This window comes from Lepidochelys kempii, chromosome 4 (assembly GCF_965140265.1).
Source record: "Lepidochelys kempii isolate rLepKem1 chromosome 4, rLepKem1.hap2, whole genome shotgun sequence".
Taxonomy (NCBI): Eukaryota; Metazoa; Chordata; order Testudines; family Cheloniidae; genus Lepidochelys; species Lepidochelys kempii.
This window is the reverse complement of record NC_133259.1, coordinates 69,453,013-69,472,515: the sequence shown is the minus strand read 5'-3', so window position 1 is coordinate 69,472,515 and position 19,503 is coordinate 69,453,013. Positions and strand designations below refer to the sequence as shown.

Sequence of the window (19,503 nt, the reverse complement as noted above, 5' to 3'; positions counted from 1 at the left end):
ATAGCTGACCTGAGAGAAAACCCTGATATGATGCAATGATTGACCCAGCTGTGTGCACCACAGCATAATGTTTCTGTAACAGCTTTCTGTACTGTGTCTTGTACTAAAATATTTATCCATACAGGTACAGAAAGGAACTGACTGAGCTTCAAGCATAGCGTGTAGGAGATAAGGCAGCGTATTGTAATTAGTGCTTTGGAGAGCTTTTACTGGAGCTCTCTCAGCAATAGTACTGAACAAAGCAAGGTATAGTACAGGGGTAATATTAAGGCATTATATCACTTCAGCTTAGATTTCCAGCATTACAAGTTGTTTGTCCAGGAGGAAACTTACCATCTCCTCCTATAGTGGATGTTTCCTAGCACAAGCTTTTTCCCTAGTGTGTGTGTATTACTATATTTAAAATGTAGTGCTGAATTGTTCTCATGCAACAGGAAAAGCTCTACACAACAGTGTGGACAATGATAAAAAATTGAAAAATACTGTATTATGGACAATTTGTGCTTGGAATCCACATGATTTGGCTCAACTGCCATTAGTACTTCCCAAGGTTAAAACAAGTGGTTGCCGAAGGGAGCAAAATGAATGTTCACTGTGGGTGTAACTCAGCCAATGCAGAGAATTCATGCAGGACCCTATGCACCACTTCAGACCCATTTAAGCCTTTAAATATGAGACTTAAGTGGTACATAGGGCCAAGGGTAGGCTCTCTGCACTGTCAGTCTGTGTGCCCAACTGAGAACTTTGAAGGTTGCGTAATTTTCCAGTTTGTCGACGGCAGCAAAAACCTGTGAGCCAACACTAGTACCGTCTCTACACCCAGAATAGTCTTTGTTTCTCAGCAGGTTTGTGCTTTCTGCCAGAATCTTTTGGCACAAAACCATACACTGAGTCACAGTCTAAATGTCATATGTCATTTGTAGCAGCTGCAGCAGGAATACATCAGCAAGCCATTTTGTGATTTTTACAATGAATAAAAGATCCTACCGATTAAGAAGAGGTTTTGCAATACCAATGCATTACACTATATTATAAATGGGGCTGGTCATGCTGCCTATTATAAAGGTTGCCTGACATTTCCTTTTATAAAGACCCTATTTTTAGTTGCTTATAACTTTGCCAAACTATTACCATTTGGGCTGAAATTTTCCAAGCTGGGTGTCTGCCTCAGACTGAAATTTTCTTTAAAACAAACAAACAAACAAACAAACAAACAAAAAAAACAAACAGCAAAACCAGTTTAGCTGTTTCCAAGGATGATGTTAAAGAAAGATATGTTGTCTTGTCCGTGTTAAATTTGGCCTCATTCTAAGCTATTGGAAAAAACATTGCAGTTCACACATGCTAGGTAGAGACTTGCTAGCACTTCGGAGATAAATTCCCCCAAAGATTGTGTTCTCATTGGGCATGCTCTAGCTCACAATTGAGCCACACTTTCCCTACAATTGTAGCTCTGGGTTGCTATGGGTAGGACCAGGACCAGGCATCGGAATTGCAAGTGAGACGGTCTCTCCTAGGCTCTCAGTGATTCTTGTGATGTCCAGGAGAAGGAAGTTGCATGATTCAAATGTACAGGGGACAAGAGTTGGATAAGGGGATTGGAAGAGGAACAGGCTGTAATGGAGGGGTACATGTCACTGCTGTCTTATCATGCATTTGGCAAGTGACACAGGATTTTATGACAGGTTTCAGAGTAGCAGCCATGTTAGTCTGTATCCACAAAAAGAAAAGGAGTACTTGTGGCACCTTAGAGACTAATGAATTTATTTGAGCATAAAGCTTTTGTGAGTATCCGATGAAGTGAGCTGTAGCTCACAAAAGCTTATGCTCAAATAAATTTGTTAGTCTCTAAGGTGCCACAAGTACTCCTTAGGATTTTATGAGGGCTTCAGTTTGAGAGTCCATCCCTGGCCACTAATACAGATCCCGTAGTCATTGTTTGGTTCTGACAATTCCTTGATGAGTATCGTGTGCCAGGTTTATGAGTTTTGACTGTAATTCTTCTGGCACAAATAGCCGGTGTGTACCTCGTAGCACACAGCCATCAAGCAAAGAAAGTTCATCCCGAATGCTAAAATAAGGCAGCAAAACTGGGTCAAGGTTTTTAGGGTTACTGGGCCATCTCTTTGGCAGAAATTTCCATAGTTTTTGTTGAATTGGACACACTGAACAAGCGGCTTGAAATTGTTCTCTTGTAACGGCAGTAAGAGTGCTTGTAATAAGCGCAACTACTACATCCTCATCCTCCGGTGGACCATCTGGTGAAGGCAAAGGCAGACAAGAAAAGCAATCAGCTACAACATATTGGTTTCCAGGTTTATATTCCAGTTAATAATTGAAAGAGAATAGTCTTGCAGATCATCTAGCAATACGATATCGTGCTCTTCCCAGTCCTTTTGTGGTGAGCAACGTCATCAAAGGGCTGTGGTCTGTGCACAACGTGAACGTGCGGCCCCACAGGTAAGTTTTCCATTTTTCAGTATCCCAGACACAAGCAAGTGCTTCTTTTTCGACTGTAGAATATTTCCTCTCAGCATTACTTAGTGTCCTTGAAGCAAATGCAACAGTCCTCTCTGTGATGTCCTCATGAAGTTGTGTGAGAACAACCCCAAGTCCATAATCAGAAGCATCAGTAGTTACAATTGTGGGCAATGCAGGACTGAATAGTGCAAGTACTGGGCTATGTACAATCAAGTCTTTCACCGTTTCAAAACTAGCTTTTGCATCCGTTGTCCACACTAAGGTTGAACTTCTCCATAGTAATTCTCGTAACAGTTCAATGACAGAAGCATAATTGGGAATGAATTTTGCATATCAGGAGATAAGACCCAAGAAGGAACGTAAGGTTTGCAAATCTTTTTGAGGAAGAGCATTTGAAATTGCCAGGATATGATCTGAATCAGGTTTTAGTCCAGCCTGTGAAATTGTATGCCCCAGAAAGGAGAGTTCAGTTTGTCTAAATTTGCATTTGGACCTATTGAGCTTGAGGCCTGCTTTGCTGATGAGGTTTAGTACAGACTGCAGGTTACGGTCATGTTCTTCAGAAGTATTTCCAAACACGATAATATCATCCAGATAGCACTGAACTCCATGTTCTTCAGAATCAATTACATCATTTTTTGGAAGGCACCTGGGGCAGATACAAGACCATATGGAACACATTTAAAACGAAATAGTCCCTCATGTGTTATAAATGCTGTGAGGTCTCTGCTATCTTCATGCAACATAACCTGGTAGTATGCACTCTGCAGATCAAGAGTAGAAAACATCTTTGCTCCACGGAGTTCTGCAAATACTTCTTCTATGTGAGGAAGAGGATGGCTGTCAATCACAATAGCTTTATTTGGCTCCCTTAAGTCCACACAAAGGTGAATGCCTCCACTCTTCTTCTGCGTCACTACTCTAGGTGAAACCCATTCCGAGGAGTTAATCTCTTCAATAATGTCCTTTTGAACAAGTTTTCTAAGTTCCTCTGAAACAGCTTCCCTGACTGAAAATGGTAGGTGCCGTAACTTCTGTTGTACAGGCATCACATTATTCTGCATTTTAACTTTATGCAGAAACCCATAAGCACAGCCAGGTTTCTCCTCAACCTGGTGTTGAGTCCCAGCTGAAACCTGTGTGTACCGCAAGAGTGCTTTGCTGATGAAGATCAATTAGTCCATTAACTATCCTGAGATTTAAAGCAGCCAATAAATCTCTGCCAAGGATAGGAGTGCCTTTGTGTACAATGTAGAACTCTGCAGTTACACAGCAATCACCAAAAGTAACTATTGCTAGCAAGAAGCCATGTACTGATGGTTTTTCAAATAGCACACCAAGTGAAGCTTGGGTTCAGTAAGAGGCACATCTTTAAAGTAATGCAAATAGATAGAATCAGGTAGTATAGACACTGCTGAGCCAGTGTCCAACATTAGCTGAATAGAGTGTAATTTACCTGAGGGTATGGCGGAAACCTTTACCATGCACTTTATTTGTTCTGGAATATGCGCAGTAGTGATTTTGTCCACGCTCAGCACAGTAATATCTGTTATTGTAACTGCATGCACCTGTTGATTGAACTGGCTGCTGTGACACACTTTAGCAAAATGCCCAATCTTTTTGCAATGATTGCACTGAGCTACTTTTACTGGACATCCTGTGTAGCTTGCAAGGTGTTGTGGGGATTAACAGCGAAAGCATGCTTTTACTGTATTTTGAATTTGCTGATTCGGTGGTTTTCCATTAGTTTTCCTCTTGTAATCATTTGTCTGCAGCAATAATGAACTTTTCTGCAAAGGAGTCACAGCCTGGATTGTGCCTCCTGTATCCATGCTCATTATTTTGGCTTCAACTGTAGCTGACTCAGTCTGAGTAGCAATGGTTGTTGCTTTTTCTAGTGTAAGTTGTGGTTCTAGAAGTAAGCGTTTTTACACAAAGCATGGTTGTTTTCTCAATGAGCTCCTCTCTAATCATCTCATCTGCCATATTCCCAAAGTTACAAGTTACAATCAGACTCCTCAGGTAAGCAATATACTGCATTATAGTCTCCCCTGTTTTCTGCTCACGCTGGTGAAATCTGTAGCGATTAGCTACTACATTCACTTTTGACACAAAAAAGTTCTTTAATGCAGTGAATGCAGTCTCATATTTATCATCTGCAAGGGAAAAAAGTGTAAAATATATGCTGCCCTTCTGCTCCAAGGCAGTGGATTAGCAGAGCACACTTTCTTACTTCAGAAATCTCTGTAGCACTGATTGCAAGCAGATAAGTCTCAAACATATGGAGGCTCTCAAACACATAAAAGCAATTGAAGGCTGCCAAGTTTCCTTCCCCACTCTGAACTCTAGGGTACAGATGTGGGGACCTGCATGAAAAGCCCCTAAACTTATGTTTACCAGCTTAGGTTAAAACTTCCCCGAGGTACAAACTATTTTACCTTTTGCCCTTGGACTTTTTTGCTGCCACCACCAAGCGTCTAACAAATATATAATCGGGAAAGAGCCCGCTTGGAAACGTCTTTCACCCAAAAATCCTCCCCAAACCCTACACCCCCTGTCCTGGGGAAGGCTTGATAAAAATCCTCACCAATTTGCATAGGTGAACACAGACCCAAACCTTGGATCTTAAGAACAATGAAAAAAGCAATCAGGTTCTTAAAAGAAGAATTTTAATAAAAGTAAAAGAATCACCTCTGTAAAATCAGGATGGTAAATACCTTACAGGGTAATCAGATTCAAAACATAGAGAATCCCTCTAGGCAAAACCTTAAGTTACAAAAAGACACAAAAACAGGAATTAAACAAAACATAATCTAACACATATCTAGCTAGATTACTTACTAAGTTCTAAGACTCCATTCCTCCTCTGTTCCCGGCAAAAGCATCACACAGACAGAGAGAGCCTTTGTTTCTCCCCCCCCTCCAGCTTTGAAAGTATCTTGTCTCCTCATTGGTCATTTTGGTCAGGTGCCAGCGAGGTTATCCTAGCTTCTTAACCCTTTATAGGTGAAAGGGTTTTTCCTCTGGCCAAGAGGGATTTTAAAAGGTGTTTACCCTTCCCTTTATATTTATGACAGAAGCTCACCTGGGCTTTGCAGAAAGGGTGCAGGTGGGTTCAGAGGCAGAAGATCCCTCCTCGTCGCCAAAATGTTGTAACACCCAGGCAAGGTACTAACAAACTTCAACAGGACTTTATTTTTAAAGTGGAAACCTCTTTACCAAGCTGCTGTTGCACCCTCGGTAGCTCTCACTCAGCCTCCTCAACTCCCCCCCCCCACCTCTTCCTGTTTCCCATCCTTTCAGACTCCCAACAGCCAGTGCTCCCAGTTCTAATAATTACAGCATCTAAACACCACAGGGGTGGGGTGGGGTGGGGTGGTGGTGGAAATAGATTGTGACAAGGAGCTTGGAGAGTGTTTGGGGAAAGTGCTTAGAAGCTGATAAGGGGAGGGGCTGGAAGAAAAAAGAAAATGGGAGTTGGGATAGGCAAGGAGATTGGGTGCCAAGGAGACTGGAGCCAAGAAGCTTGGGAGCCAGGGAGGAGGAAACTGAGATTACATCAGGAATAGAGGGTAGATGGGGACCAGCTGGGCAAGTAGACTGTGACTGGGAATGAGCTGGGGGAGTTGGGCTGTGGGTGGAGGGAAACAGATGTGTTGAGGAGCCAGGATGCAGGGGAAGAACTGGAAGTGGCTGGGTAAGGAGACAGATTTGGGATTAGAAGCCTGAAGAGCAGAGACTGGGACTGGTAGGGTAAGACGATGGGACTGGGATAAGGATCCCAGGGTAGGGAAGAGACAGGACTGAAACATGGACAGGTTAGAGACAGGACAGAAGGAGTCAAGCTTAGGGGGAATGGGTTGATGGGTCTGTGACCACTAGTACACACTGCCCTCCAGAACAAGTCACCATTCCTCATCATCTCGCAATTCCCGTATCTGATCTTTCCTTTGCTGTCAGCAAAAATCCACTGGCAGAGTTTGTGTCCCATCTCCCTTTCGTGCTAGCGCATATAGAGACTGAAAACCTACAACTGCTACCAGTTGCTCCGTTAGTTCAAGAGGCAGAGGTCTGTGCGGCGAATCTACAGGTTTCAACCCTGATAATGACCAAGCAGTATAATGGGTCAGTATAAATGGGGGTCAGTATAATGCCACACGATGGAATTTCTGTTTTAGAAATGAGACACATGCAAAAAAACAAAAAAACAACCTCTGAGTTCAAAGAATATTAAGGTTGCAAAGCCAGACACTCAAGAGTTAGGAAATGCCAGAATTAAAATTGCCTGTGCAAACTTAATGTGTAATGTGTATGCATTATGATACAGTCTTTAATTACATGGCCACATGCTGCTTTTTTTCCAACAGGACCTCAGTTCCCAAGCTTCAAAATGGGATAATAATACCATCTATTCTTGCTTGACTTCACAATCTTAGCATTCTTTTAATGTAGTGTTTTTGGATATAATAGTATGGAGAATTCCACACCCCAGCCTAAAATATTCTGTGTGGTTAGACAAGAAAACTTTAGGGCTCAGTTCTGACACCCTTACTCATGTTGAGTAGTGCCTTACTCTGTAAGTTGTCTCCTTGTAATCAACTGGGCTATTTACATAGTAAGGTACTCAATGTAAATAAAGGTGGCAGAATCAGACCATAGTTAAGATTATTTAACGAAATACGCATTATAATATTGTTAGAATACTAAATTAATCTAAAAAGTACATTAACGACAAAGTTCCACACTTCTTATTACTGATAACTAACTATCTAATGTACTAGAGAATTTATATATACATTCGCTATGAACATAACTGTACTTTAAAATAATAGGGAAACAAAACAAAAATGTTAATCTGCCATAGTGTATTTTATTATTTATACTGTGGCTTAGTACACAGCATGTCTAGAACAGTCACTACAGAACTTCTTCATTTCATAATGTTATGTACAAAGTAACACCTGCAGACATGGAAAATTCTGACTAGCTTACAATGTTTGGAGGGTGAGGTCCTGATAATGCAAAAAGATGTACTCACCTGCTCATCATTAGACACTTTGATTAGTATTGGGAGTTTTCAGACATTGAAAACTCCATAAGAATAAGAGTGCAGAACTAATAATGTTGGTGAAAAAATAATTAGGAACTCCAAAAAGGTTAAGTAGGCTTATGCATAGATTTTCGCTGAGGATGAATGTGCAAACTAATTATGAAACCTTTAGGATGAGCCATATTTTGAGTTAGAATAATTTTTGAAAAGAGGAAAGCCACTAATTATTCCAAAGTGAAGCTGGCTTGTCTGATTAATTTCAAATGGCACATAAAATGCTTCCAAAGCATAAGACTAAGAATCCAAGAACTAAAAGCTTTTAAACAAACCAACAAATCTCCATGGAGAGAGAAGATGAAATCGGAGGGGGAGAGAATTAAATACACACACAGACACACACAACCCACATCAAGAGGTGAGGTTGCCAGTGTAGGCGTTTCCACTGCTGTTGTGTCTGTGCCACTTTATCTCTGTAATTGCAGATCCTGTGCCCCTGCCTTTAACCACCTGCTGTTGTACAGAGGATCAGCATGGAGATCCACTGTGTGGTATTCAGAGAAACACAGAAACACCCAGTATTTGTAAAGCTACACTGTCCATGTGTGCTCTACTCTCTGTCCATCTGGAATTTACTGCAGAATTTAAGTGATGCAGGACCTTAAACCAGCCCTCCACAGCCATGGTGAACATCATCTTTTAAGCCAGTCTTGCAATTTAGCAAACCCACACTACAAATCGACTGAATAGGGCATAAATGTCTCCCTAGTGTCTAAATAGTGGTGTTTGTCACTTAAAGATAGAACCTAGCTATTTAATTGGGGGGCGGGGGAGAAAAGAGGAGCTAAACCAATATCCTTATAACATAAGGATGGGCGGAAATGGGAGCAGATTCAGATATTTAAACTAAGTTATTTGAGCTCAATATGATTGATAATCAGTCAGCCATGCTAGGGTCAAAGGATGAAAAATTTGCACTTCTAACTCTCGTAGTAGAATGTAATGATCAAATGTATCAATAACTTTGCATAAATCAGTAAAGATTGCTCCCAATAAGCCTCTTCAGATAAAAAGAAATACCCACCAACATGTGCACAAGATTTTACTGAGCAACTGCATGATCTTATTGGTGCGGCCCTTCTCTTTGCTCTGTCGTTATACCCCTGCTATCTTGTCACTCCCCTTTGTCAAGTCATATTTAAAATTAGATTGTAAGCTCCTTGCATATTTTTTCTGCACTGTAAGATCCCTAGCATACTTTTGGGTGTGTTGTAAAGTTAACAGTAACAAGATGATAGAAGATGCTATAACAAAACACCAGAAAATTTACAATCTTCACTGGAACAGCAATGGACTTGGTGACTTATCAGGTCTTCATAGAATCATAAACTTTAAGGTCAGAAGGGACCGTTAAGATCATCTAGTCTGATCTCCTGCACAACTCAGGCCACAGAATCTCACCCACCCACTCCTGTAACAAACCGCTAACTTATGTCTGAGCTATTGAAGTCCTCAAATCATGGTTTAAAGACTTCAAGGTGCAGAGAATCCTCCAGCAAGTGACCCGTGCCCCACACTGCAGAGGAAGGCGAAAAACCACCAAGGCCTCTGCCAATCTGCCCTGGAAGAAAATTGCTTCCTGACCCCAAATATGGCAATCAGCTAAACCCTGAGCATGTGGGCAAGACTCACCAGCCAGACACTCAGGAAAGAATTCTCTGTAGTAACTCAGATTCCACCCCACCTAACATCCCATCACAGGCCATTGGTTATATCTACGCTAATAGTCGAAGATCAATTAATTGCCAAAATTAGGCTATCCCATCATATCATCTCCTCCATAAACTTATCAGGCTTAGTCTTGAAGCCACGTATGTCTTTTGCCCCCACTGCTTCCCTTGGAAGGCTGTTCCAGAACTTCACTTCTCTGGTGGTTAGAAACCTTCGCCTAATTTCAAGTCTAAACTTCCTGACAGCCAGTTTATATCCATTTGCTCTTGTGTCCACGTTAGTACTGAGCTTAAATAATTCTTCTTCCTCCATGGTATTTATCCCTCTGATATATTTATACATAGCAATCATATCTCCCCTCAACCTTCTCTTGGTTAGGCTAAACAAGCCAAGCTCTTTGAGTCTCATAGAATATCAGGGTTGGAAGAGACCTCAGGAGGTCATCTAGTCCAACCCCCTGCTCAAAGCAGGACCAATCCCCAACTAAATCATCCCAGCCAGGGCTTTGTCAAGCCTGACCTTAAAAACCTCTAAGGAAGGAGATTCCACCACCTCCTTAGGTAACACATTCCAGTGCTTCACCACCCTCCTAGTGAAAAAGTTTTTCCTAATATCCAACCTAAACCTCCCCCACTGCAACTTGAGACCATTACTCCTCGTTCTGTCATGTGCTACCACTGAGAACAGTCTAGATCCATCCTCTTTGGAACCCCCTTTCAGGTAGTTGAAAGCAGCTATCAAATCCCCCCTCATTCTTCTCTTCCGCAGACTAAACAATCCCAGTTCCCTTAGCCTCTCCTCATAAGTCATGTGTTCCAGACCCCTAATCATTTTTGTTGCCCTCCACTGGACATTTTCCACATTTTTCCACATCCTTTTTGTAGTGTGGGGCCCAAAACTGGACACACTACTCCAGATGAGGCCTCACCAATGTCGAATAGAGGGGAATGATCATGTTCCTCGATCTGCTGGCAATGCCCCTACTTATACAGTCCAAAATGCCATTGGCCTTCTTGGCAACAAGGGCACACTGTTGACTCATATCCAGCTTCTCGTCCACTGTAACCCCTAGGTCCTTTTCTGCAGAACTGCTGCCTAGCCATTCAATCTCTAGTCTGTAGCGGTGCATGGGAGTCTTCCGTCCTAAGTGCAGGACTCTGCACTTGTCCTTGTTGAACCTCATCAGATTCTATCTCAAACTTCTATTATTCATTCAAATTCAGCATTTTATGAAGTATAGCATGTGTTTAGGATGCTGTCTGCAGTAGGTAATTAGGTTTTTAACTTGTTTGACTATGATAGATATAAAATACAGTTTATTATGGATAGTGAGACATTTTTAAAATGCGACCTGAGTATAATCAGTGATCTTCACAGTGCCTGAAATTGTATTCTGGTGGGATCCTAAAAGCAGGCATGTTTTTGTGACGACAAATGATTCACTCTAGTATAGTCTACGTTATTGCCATTTTTCTAAATTCTGGAGCCAGTATGACAAAAATGATGATTAAAACGTTATACTGACCATGTAAACAAATGTTTTGGACTGAATTCTTCTATATCTTTCCTGCAGGAAAATGGTGGTTTCTTGACAATGGGCTACTGAACATTACCAGCGTGTCTTTTGACGACAGAGGTAAATACACATGTGTTGCTTCTAACATCTATGGCACTGTGAATAATACTGTGACTCTGAGGGTCGTCTTTACCTCCGGAGATATGGGGATCTATTACATGATTGTCTGCCTCGTAGCTTTTACCATTGTTATGATCTTGAACATTACCAGGCTGTGTATGATGAGCAGCCATCTGAAGAAAACTGAGAAAGCAATCAATGAGTTTTTCAGAACAGAAGGAGCAGAGAAACTACAAAAAGCCTTTGAGATTGCTAAGCGTATCCCAATCATCACCTCAGCCAAAACGCTTGAGCTTGCCAAAGTAACCCAGTTCAAGACCATGGAATTTGCTCGCTACATTGAGGAACTTGCCCGAAGTGTTCCTCTGCCACCTCTCATCATGAACTGCAGGACTATAATGGAAGAAATCATGGAGGTGGTTGGCTTGGAAGAACAGGGACAGAACTTTGTACAGCAAGCAGCAGAAGGCCAGGAGTCTACTGATGGAGGGGATATGTTTATGATCCCTAATGCACTAAAGCGCAGCGACTCTCTCACAGCTGACTCTGAGGCATCATCACTGCATGAACAACCACAGCAGATTGCGATAAAAGTGTCAGTTCATCAGCTGTCCAAAAAGGACTGTATAGATGACCAGTCACAAGATTGTGTGCAATCAGAAATTAAGGAAGAAGAGATTCCTCAAACACCAGCATCTCCTACTGATCCAATTCCTGAGCCTTCTACTGAACTAAACTCCAATGATATAGCATTGGCAACTGACAAAAATACGTGTTTTATTTATGAAAGCCATGTATGATAATTACTCTGTTAATCTATGCATAGTAAGAAGAATCAGGTGGAGCTCCTTTAAAAATAGATATTGTACTTGCCGTTAAGCCTTACCTGGAGACTATCATAGAAAAAGCATGCATGTGGATTATTTGATATTTTCTTCTCTGAGTTAATTTTACTATGATGTATGACAGAGTAATTACTATTATATTAATACTAATTGCTCTTTTTGGTTTAGGATTTTTTTTTTCAGAAACATTTACCTCAGCAATTTCTAGGTTGTTGTCATCTTCAGTGACCTCCTGGAAGTCATTTGTAGTGCTAAAGACACTTAGACTTACTAAACATAAAGCTGTTCTTCATTTTTCTCCTTCTGCTTCCTCCCTTCCATCTGCTGCATTTTTGTGAAACTGTTCCCAAGAATTTGAGACATTGCCCAGGAGGCAGGATTTCAGTTGCCAAATAAAATCCTAGTTAGATCCCATTTACCAAGCATCTTTGCCAAGCTGCATTGTGAATTAAAGAAGGTTAAATGTGTCTTTTCCATTTGAGAGCATTTTATTTATGTTTAGACAGTGGGGAAATAGGTTCCCCTACCCCTTAGGCTGAAGAAGCCAATAAGTGTTCTTTCACACAGATGATATACAGTGTATTTGTTTCTACAGAAGAGAAAGCACTTTATTTGTCAGCAGGCTACAGTACAAATACTGAGTAGATTTTTTTCATATATTTAAACATCTGTTGATTTTACCAGAAGTTTATATTGAGAAGGACTGTGGGTGTCCAGAATGTATTGTCTTGTTTTTCTTACATTGTAGAAGTAAATGTAACCAGATGATTTTATATAACCTGTCAGGAGTGTAGATTCAGTAAAAGTGTTGTAACCTCCAGTATTTTGTTGCAGGTGAGGCTGAAGTGGTAAAAGATCCTTGTTTATCAGGATTTCCTTTTTAGCAATATAGTTTCCTGATGAACAAACACAAGTGCATCCATAATCATAATCTTTTTAATCTGGCTCTGAGTCAAAAAATTAGTCAAATACTTGCTATTAAGTCATAATGGTCGCCTCAATGCATAAAAATGGACAGTGATCACAAACTATATTACGATTGGACAATTGATTTGCTATTTTAAAAAATCCTCATGAAATTGAGATCTTCTAGGGTGAGGGGGTTAACTGATCTTAGCAAATATTACTCCATCTTTATATAGCTATCATAATCATGGCAAGTGGGGCATATGTCTGTCATTGGAGATTTTCAAGAGCAGGTTAGCCAAACACCTGTCCAGGATGGTCTAGATAAGACTTAGTCCTTCCTTAGTGCTGAGGACTGGACTAGTAGACCTCTTGAGGTTTCTTCCAGTCCTACGATTCTATAATATTAGGGTCATGGAGTTATGCTAGGATATTAATGAACTGCAAAGGTGGGGGAGGGAAGGGGGATAGTGTCTATTTCAGAAGTACTGTAATATTATGCACTACTGGATGAGCATGGAAAGAGATCACTTACAAGAGGGAATTTGTGAATGATGAACAGTAGGTTATTTAATCATCTGATACACATTTCACTTGGAACTGCTGAGCAGACCATGGTCTTTTCACTTTGGAGAAGGGCTACCATGCATTAGATCAAGTGTTAGAAATAACCTGGAGTCTCTTAATCCAGAGTGTTGTGGAGAGAGAATTCATTTAGACTGCTGAGAAACTGGTGAGCACAGGCCACCCAGACATTTCTCAACAGCTGTCACAGCTAGTACAACTTTGAGCAGTGCTGATGTTTGGCTTGGAGAAGATCAGATATGTTCATTGCATAAATAGTTGGGGGCAAACAAGGTCACTGAAACTGCAGCCATCAGAAATGGATAACAATGGTGGTGGTGCCCTGAATGGAGTGTGGAGTTTCCTCAGGACCCAGTTCAGTTACAAATCGACTGAGATACACTGAGCTAGCTAAGATATGCACCCACCCCCACCTGGAAAATGTCCCTTTCCTTACGTTTCTACGGCCAATGAGTATGAAACAAAAAAAGAGAGGCCCAATTGCACTAATTTTTTTTCGGGTGCAATCATCTGTATGTGTAAGTTATAGACATTTAGATGCCTAGCTACTTGATTGCACCCAGTAGTCAGGAAATTTGACATCTAAATGTGCACTTTCACAAACAGAAATATGCCGGGTAAGGCCTCTTTAAAATTTGGCCCCAAATGTATAAGTAGTTGCAGTTACGTGAAACAAATCTAGACCACACTGTGCAGAAGAGGAGACAGGAGCGTGTTAGAAAGATGTTTATCATGACCTGTGAGAGTGAAAGTGCTCACCAACTGAAACACACTGTAAGCTGTTCAGTCTGAAGTACATTTTTGTTTTATGTTCTTATCCCTTTTGCTTTAAATCACTTATTTGCTCTTGGTTAACAAAAAGGAGATTTTACATAAAGCAAGGCTGGAAGTGTGCACTGAGTTCTTTTAATTTGTCTTAATTATTTATACTAAAGAGACATATTGATATTCCTAATTGTTTAATGTTTAGCAAAAAATGGTTTCATACTATAAAGTGACTTGCCTGTTGCTCAGTGAAAGTAATTTTCTCATGAAGAGCCACACTGTTCTTCAAAGCAGAATGCTATAAATTTAGGAAGAGATTACTCCTCGAGTTTGTGAGCAACTCTGGACTGCAAGTATGTCATCTCTTGAGTTCATACGGGCCCCACAAAGCGGCTTAGGTTCCTAAGCCCCCAGTTTTAAGCACGACTGCCATCTACAAAATCCCCTCTCAGCTGCCACCTAACCCTGGAGGCAAAGAGATTAAAAAAAAAATCAATATTTTGAAACCAAAAAAATCAAACTTATTTAAATTAAATGCTGATTTTTTTTAAACTAAACCTATTTAAAAATAAATTTGAAAGTGACAACCTATGTTGAGGGCTAAAATTAGTATAAGCTATTAAAACCATTTAAATATAAAAATATTAAGCATTACATGTTTGCTGCCAAGTTTTCAAGAAAAGCATAGCCAGTAACTTTCACCAGTTTGTGAGTAAAAGCCCCTGCAACCAGAGTTTGTTGAAATACTAAACCAGCTTCTGACAGCAGTAGCCTCTTCGGCAGTTGCAGAGAGAATATTTTCCTCATTTCAGTTTATTCAGCTAGTTAAATTCAATGACTAGTTCATTCAAAGTTAAGAAACCAATTGGGAGTTGAAAAAACTGGAAGGCTTGTTTACCCTCTCCGACTAGAAGAATAAAAACTAGGTGTGAGAGAATGAGATCTACTAGTTCTAAAATTTCAAAGGGCATGGTGACTAGAAACAATCAGTTCAGTTCATTAACTACAGATCATATTTCCTTTCTTTAATAAATCAGTTTTAAATGCAAAACATGTTTTGATAAACTTTTTTCTTGTATATTCAGCACTCTTAAGGTAGTTTTATTTAATAAAAAAGTTAAAATGCTGTTTTAGTGCATTTTTAGTTAAATTTCAATTTCCATCCAAAGAGAGCTTGATACACATCACAAGTAAAAAAAAAATTAATCTGGTAAATAAGAGATGCATCTTTCACCATTTTCTAACATGATAAAATATTTAAAAATTAAGAATATGAATAAATGTAAACTAAACTATATACTTGTTTAAATAAATATGTATAGATATATTACATCCTACTGGTTAGTAAAAAGAAGCAAAGATTATATTTAGTTACAAATAACATGTTTTAATAGTACTAACTAACAAGAATCACCCTTTCTTTAGGAAAATAATTAAAAAGTACAAATGCAAAACACGATTTACATTAATTATTTAAATCAAGGTTTTCTGCTTGGTGATTTAAACCATGATTAAAATTGGTGCTATAAATCACTTTGATTTAAATCAATCCACCTTGCCCGTAGACACCTAAAGTCCTAATGTAAAAGTTCCTTAAGAGCCTGAGGGCTTGTGTATACTGCATGGTAAATCGGCACTGCTGTGATCAATGCAGCGGCATCAATTTAGTGGGTCTGGTGAAGATGCGATGAGTTGCTGGCAGAGCGCTCTCCTGCTGACTTCAATACTCTACCCTCCCCGAGAAGCGCAATGTAACTTACTTTGACTTCAGCAGCAGTGTAGACCAGGCCTAAATTTCTGCCTCTGGGCATGTGCACTGCTGCTCTGGCAGGCATCCAGACACCCATCTCACTCCTAAGCCCCAGTGCAATCCTCAAACCAGGTGGCGATGGGCAGAGCAATGCCTATTCCATTTCAATTCCCCCCTGTGTCTGATGAGGGAGGGGGGTTTGAACAGGGGTTTCCCATCTCAGTGGACTTATGGGATATTCCAATGTGAGTCTCAATCTCTTGTTGAAGCTGTTCCACTTTGTATTAAATATTAATTAGGCCACCGGGGGAGGAAATGACTCTGTAGCCCAGTTATCAGGGCATTCATGACAGAGGTAGGAGACCCCTATTCAAATCCCTTTTCCTTCTCAGAGAGCAGTGGGAATTGACCCTGGTCTCCCACATCTTACCCTAACCACTGCTGGCCTAACGGTTATGGTGGAGGCCACCTCTTCCTCTCCCCACCCCCAGTTGTTTTGTTTGGAGCTAAGCACACATTCTTGAAAGAAACAGTTTAGGCACCTAAGCCACCTTCCTCTAAGAGAGGTTCCCAGTTGTGGATTGTTAGCTGAGATAGGCGCCTCTCTCCAGTACAGGCTTAAGCTATGCCCAACTCATGAAGTTCAACATTTAAGACACCCATTAGAGGGGTGTATCTCCCATTGGCTATCTTAGGCAGCTCACACCTAGCATGCTGGCTTTTGTGGATCCCATTCTCAAGCACCTATATCCCCCATGCATTATATAGGGAGCCAAGGCCCTGACTCCTGCTTTGTGGATTCCAGTGATTTTTTAGGCACCTTAATGTTAGGCATTGTGATACCTAAGTCCCTTGAGGATCCAGGCCACAGTGTCTAGCACAGTGGAGCTCTGATCCTGATTAAGGCCCCTATTCTCTCCTGCAATCTGTTCAATAATAATTATTACTAAATTATAATAGTATGAGGCCAAATAACCCCATGGTTTCCAGCAAAATTTCAAAATAAAATCTATACTTCGAGGAAATTTATATTTTTTTCAAAGGGCTGGACCATGCAAAGTGAATAATGAAGCACAGCCTTTAAAGTGCACAGTGAACCAATTCTTATCTAAATTGCTTGGATCTGATGCTAAGACAGGCATAATAAGTGAATTTCTGGCCCATTTACATCAATAGGAGTTTTGACATTGGAGCTAGGATTTCACCTAATTAAACCTTAAAGTTCTGAGATGATGCTGGTTCAATCAATGTAATCTGAAGGCTCTCTTTACCTATGCATAAAAATGTTTAAAAGGTAAATATAACTTTTTGGGGCATTTAATAGTTTGGTCATAGTTAATGCGTTACTTGGTTGAATGAAAAAATAGTTTTATGTGGGAAAAAATGTAGGTTTGTAATAGTTCTGTTTTAAATATTTTCTCTCTATTTTCATATAGGTGGAGTAATCTTCAGTATCTTTTTGGATCTATTGCATTACACCTATAAGCATAAATGTTTAGTAAATGCTTTTAAGCACTCATTTTGCAGTAGTGATGTGCCAAACAAGGTCTGAAGATCTCATTCTACCTCTTCCTCCTGTTTAATCATAATCTATCTCAAATAAACTGTGTTTCATAATATGATGAAAGAATAACATTTGGGAATAGCTAGTATAAATGTTTTGATGGAACCATAATTATATTTCTAGTATTTACATAACTTTAATTTATATCCAGGATAGGTTTCATCACACACCTTAGGCACTTAAGGGGAATAGGAGTGATACATTACCTATAATTTGGCCTAGGCACACCTTTTTACACTATTATTATTTGTTAAGCATCCGTGTGTTTAGTACCATACAACACTCAAAATGCGGAAAGTCCCTGTTCAGACAAAATTATGTTCTAAACATATCATGCAGAGTAATCCAATTTTAGAATGAAATTCTTAATGCAGCTACACCCTTCATGGTCATCCCTATGTGTCAAGAACTGAAAGTATTGTAACATATAATCAGGGTTTCCTGACCAGCTTTGCAAAAGTAAGTTACCTACATACTGATTTAGAATAACTCGTTTTTAAAAAAAGCAGTAATACCCAGTGGTGAATTCAGAGAGAGTTGGAAGTTGTTACCAAGAATATACTGGCAAATCACTATTTAAAGTGTTGGTCTCCTTGGTATCGATCATACTTTGTGGGACTGCTGAAACTTTCATAGATGCAAAGAAAATGCTTGCTCTAAATTACAAGTTATATTTCAGTAATTCTGGAAGTTTTCTTTTTTTAATGTTACAACAAATGTAAAAGACCTATGAATGTGTTCTGCTGATCAGAAGCATAGTTACTGTATTTTGCTTTTAAGAACTGTCAATTCTAAGATTTTCGCAGTCGTAAATCACAAAGAGAAACCAGTTCATGCTAAAGTGGCAAAAAAATGTGATCTAGCTTGTAAATTGATCATTGTTTCAATAAAGAATTTTCACAGAGTATATTGAGTGTGTTTCCTGATTTGAAAATAGCAGTGATTACTCAGAAAAATTATGGTACTGTTACAAAACAGCAGTATCTGAAGTTTGAAGTGACGCTGTTATGGGGTGAACCCCCATCATAGGCAAGAAAGAGTTCAAGACCTATTAGGCACATTCACTCCACCTGGCCTGAGCCACAATTTGATAGTTTCTTCTCAGCCAAAGAGGCAAGACTAAAGAAGGATCAGGTGATAGCAGAAACCTGGACCTTATAAATTGGCCAAAAGAGTTCAGTCTGGGGGAGAAGTGCTGAGCTGGACTAGACTTGACTTGAGTCCTGTGCAGGTCCATAGCTTCAGAAGCTGTCAAGGTCTAGAAACTTCAGAAAGACTTAGGTTGGGTCGGAAAAAGTGTTTGATACCAGAGCTGGGCACATCAGTGGAACCCCAAGAAAGGGTTAAGCCCAGGACTCAGAAGATAGGCCGATTCTTTGGGACTTTGGACGATACAGTACTTGGATATTTTGTTATCCTGGAAGGGGTTTGGTGCTAGTTGCTTCTCAGATGGAGAGCTGAGTGGTGAGTAGAGACAGAAGGCCAGCTCGAGATGAAAACCCCTACAACATTGCACCCTACCACAAGGGGCAATCTTGAGGTGCGGACTTACCATTACAGACCTGTAAAAGCGGCAAAGAGTCCTGTGGCACCTTATAGACTAACAGACGTATTGGAGCATAAAGCTTTTGTGGGTGAATACCCACTTCATCGGATGCATGTAGTGGAAATTTCCAGACGCAGGTATAAATATGCAAGCAAGAGTCAGGCTAGGGATAACGAGGTTAGTTCAAATCAGGGAGGATGAGGCCCTCTTCTAGCTGTTGAGGTGTGAACACCAAGGGAGGAGAAACTGCTTTTGTAGTTGGCTAACCATTCACAGTCTTTGTTTAATCCTGAGCTGATGGTATCAAATTTGCAAATGAACTGAAGCTCAGCAATTTCTCTTTGAAGTCTGGATCTGAAGTTCTTTTGCTGCAGGATGGCTACCTTTAAACCCTGCTATTGTAGTTTTAAGAAGGCTTGGTGAAGATCTTGTAGGCGTCGGTCTCTGTCTGAGAGGTCGGAGCAAATGCGGTTGTACCTCCGAGCTTGGCTGTAGACAATGGATCATGTGGTGTGTCCAGGATGGAAGCTGGAGGCACGAAGGTAGGCATAGCGGTTGGTGGGTTTTTGGTTTAGGGTGGTGTTAACGTGACCGTCACTTATTTGCACCGTGGTGTCTAGGAATTGGACATCCCGTGTAGATTGGTC

The 19,503-nt window shown here is 40.3% G+C and overlaps 1 protein-coding gene across 3 annotated transcripts in view; it reads left to right on the top strand.

Moving 5' to 3' along the window:
- Positions 1-15,088, top strand: part of MFAP3L (microfibril associated protein 3 like) — a 35,105-nt gene extending 20,017 nt beyond the window's left edge. For 2 of the 3 annotated variants that reach the window (XM_073341615.1, XM_073341617.1), the window contains exon 3: positions 10,833-15,088. In XM_073341615.1, the coding sequence (XP_073197716.1) occupies positions 10,833-11,695 (863 nt within the window). In that variant the 3' untranslated portion in view covers positions 11,696-15,088. Of the gene's footprint in view, positions 1-7,905; positions 8,214-10,832 lie in introns of those variants that run through there. The other variant, XM_073341616.1, reaches the window with a different exon arrangement.
- The last annotated feature ends 4,415 nt before the right edge of the window (positions 15,089-19,503 follow it).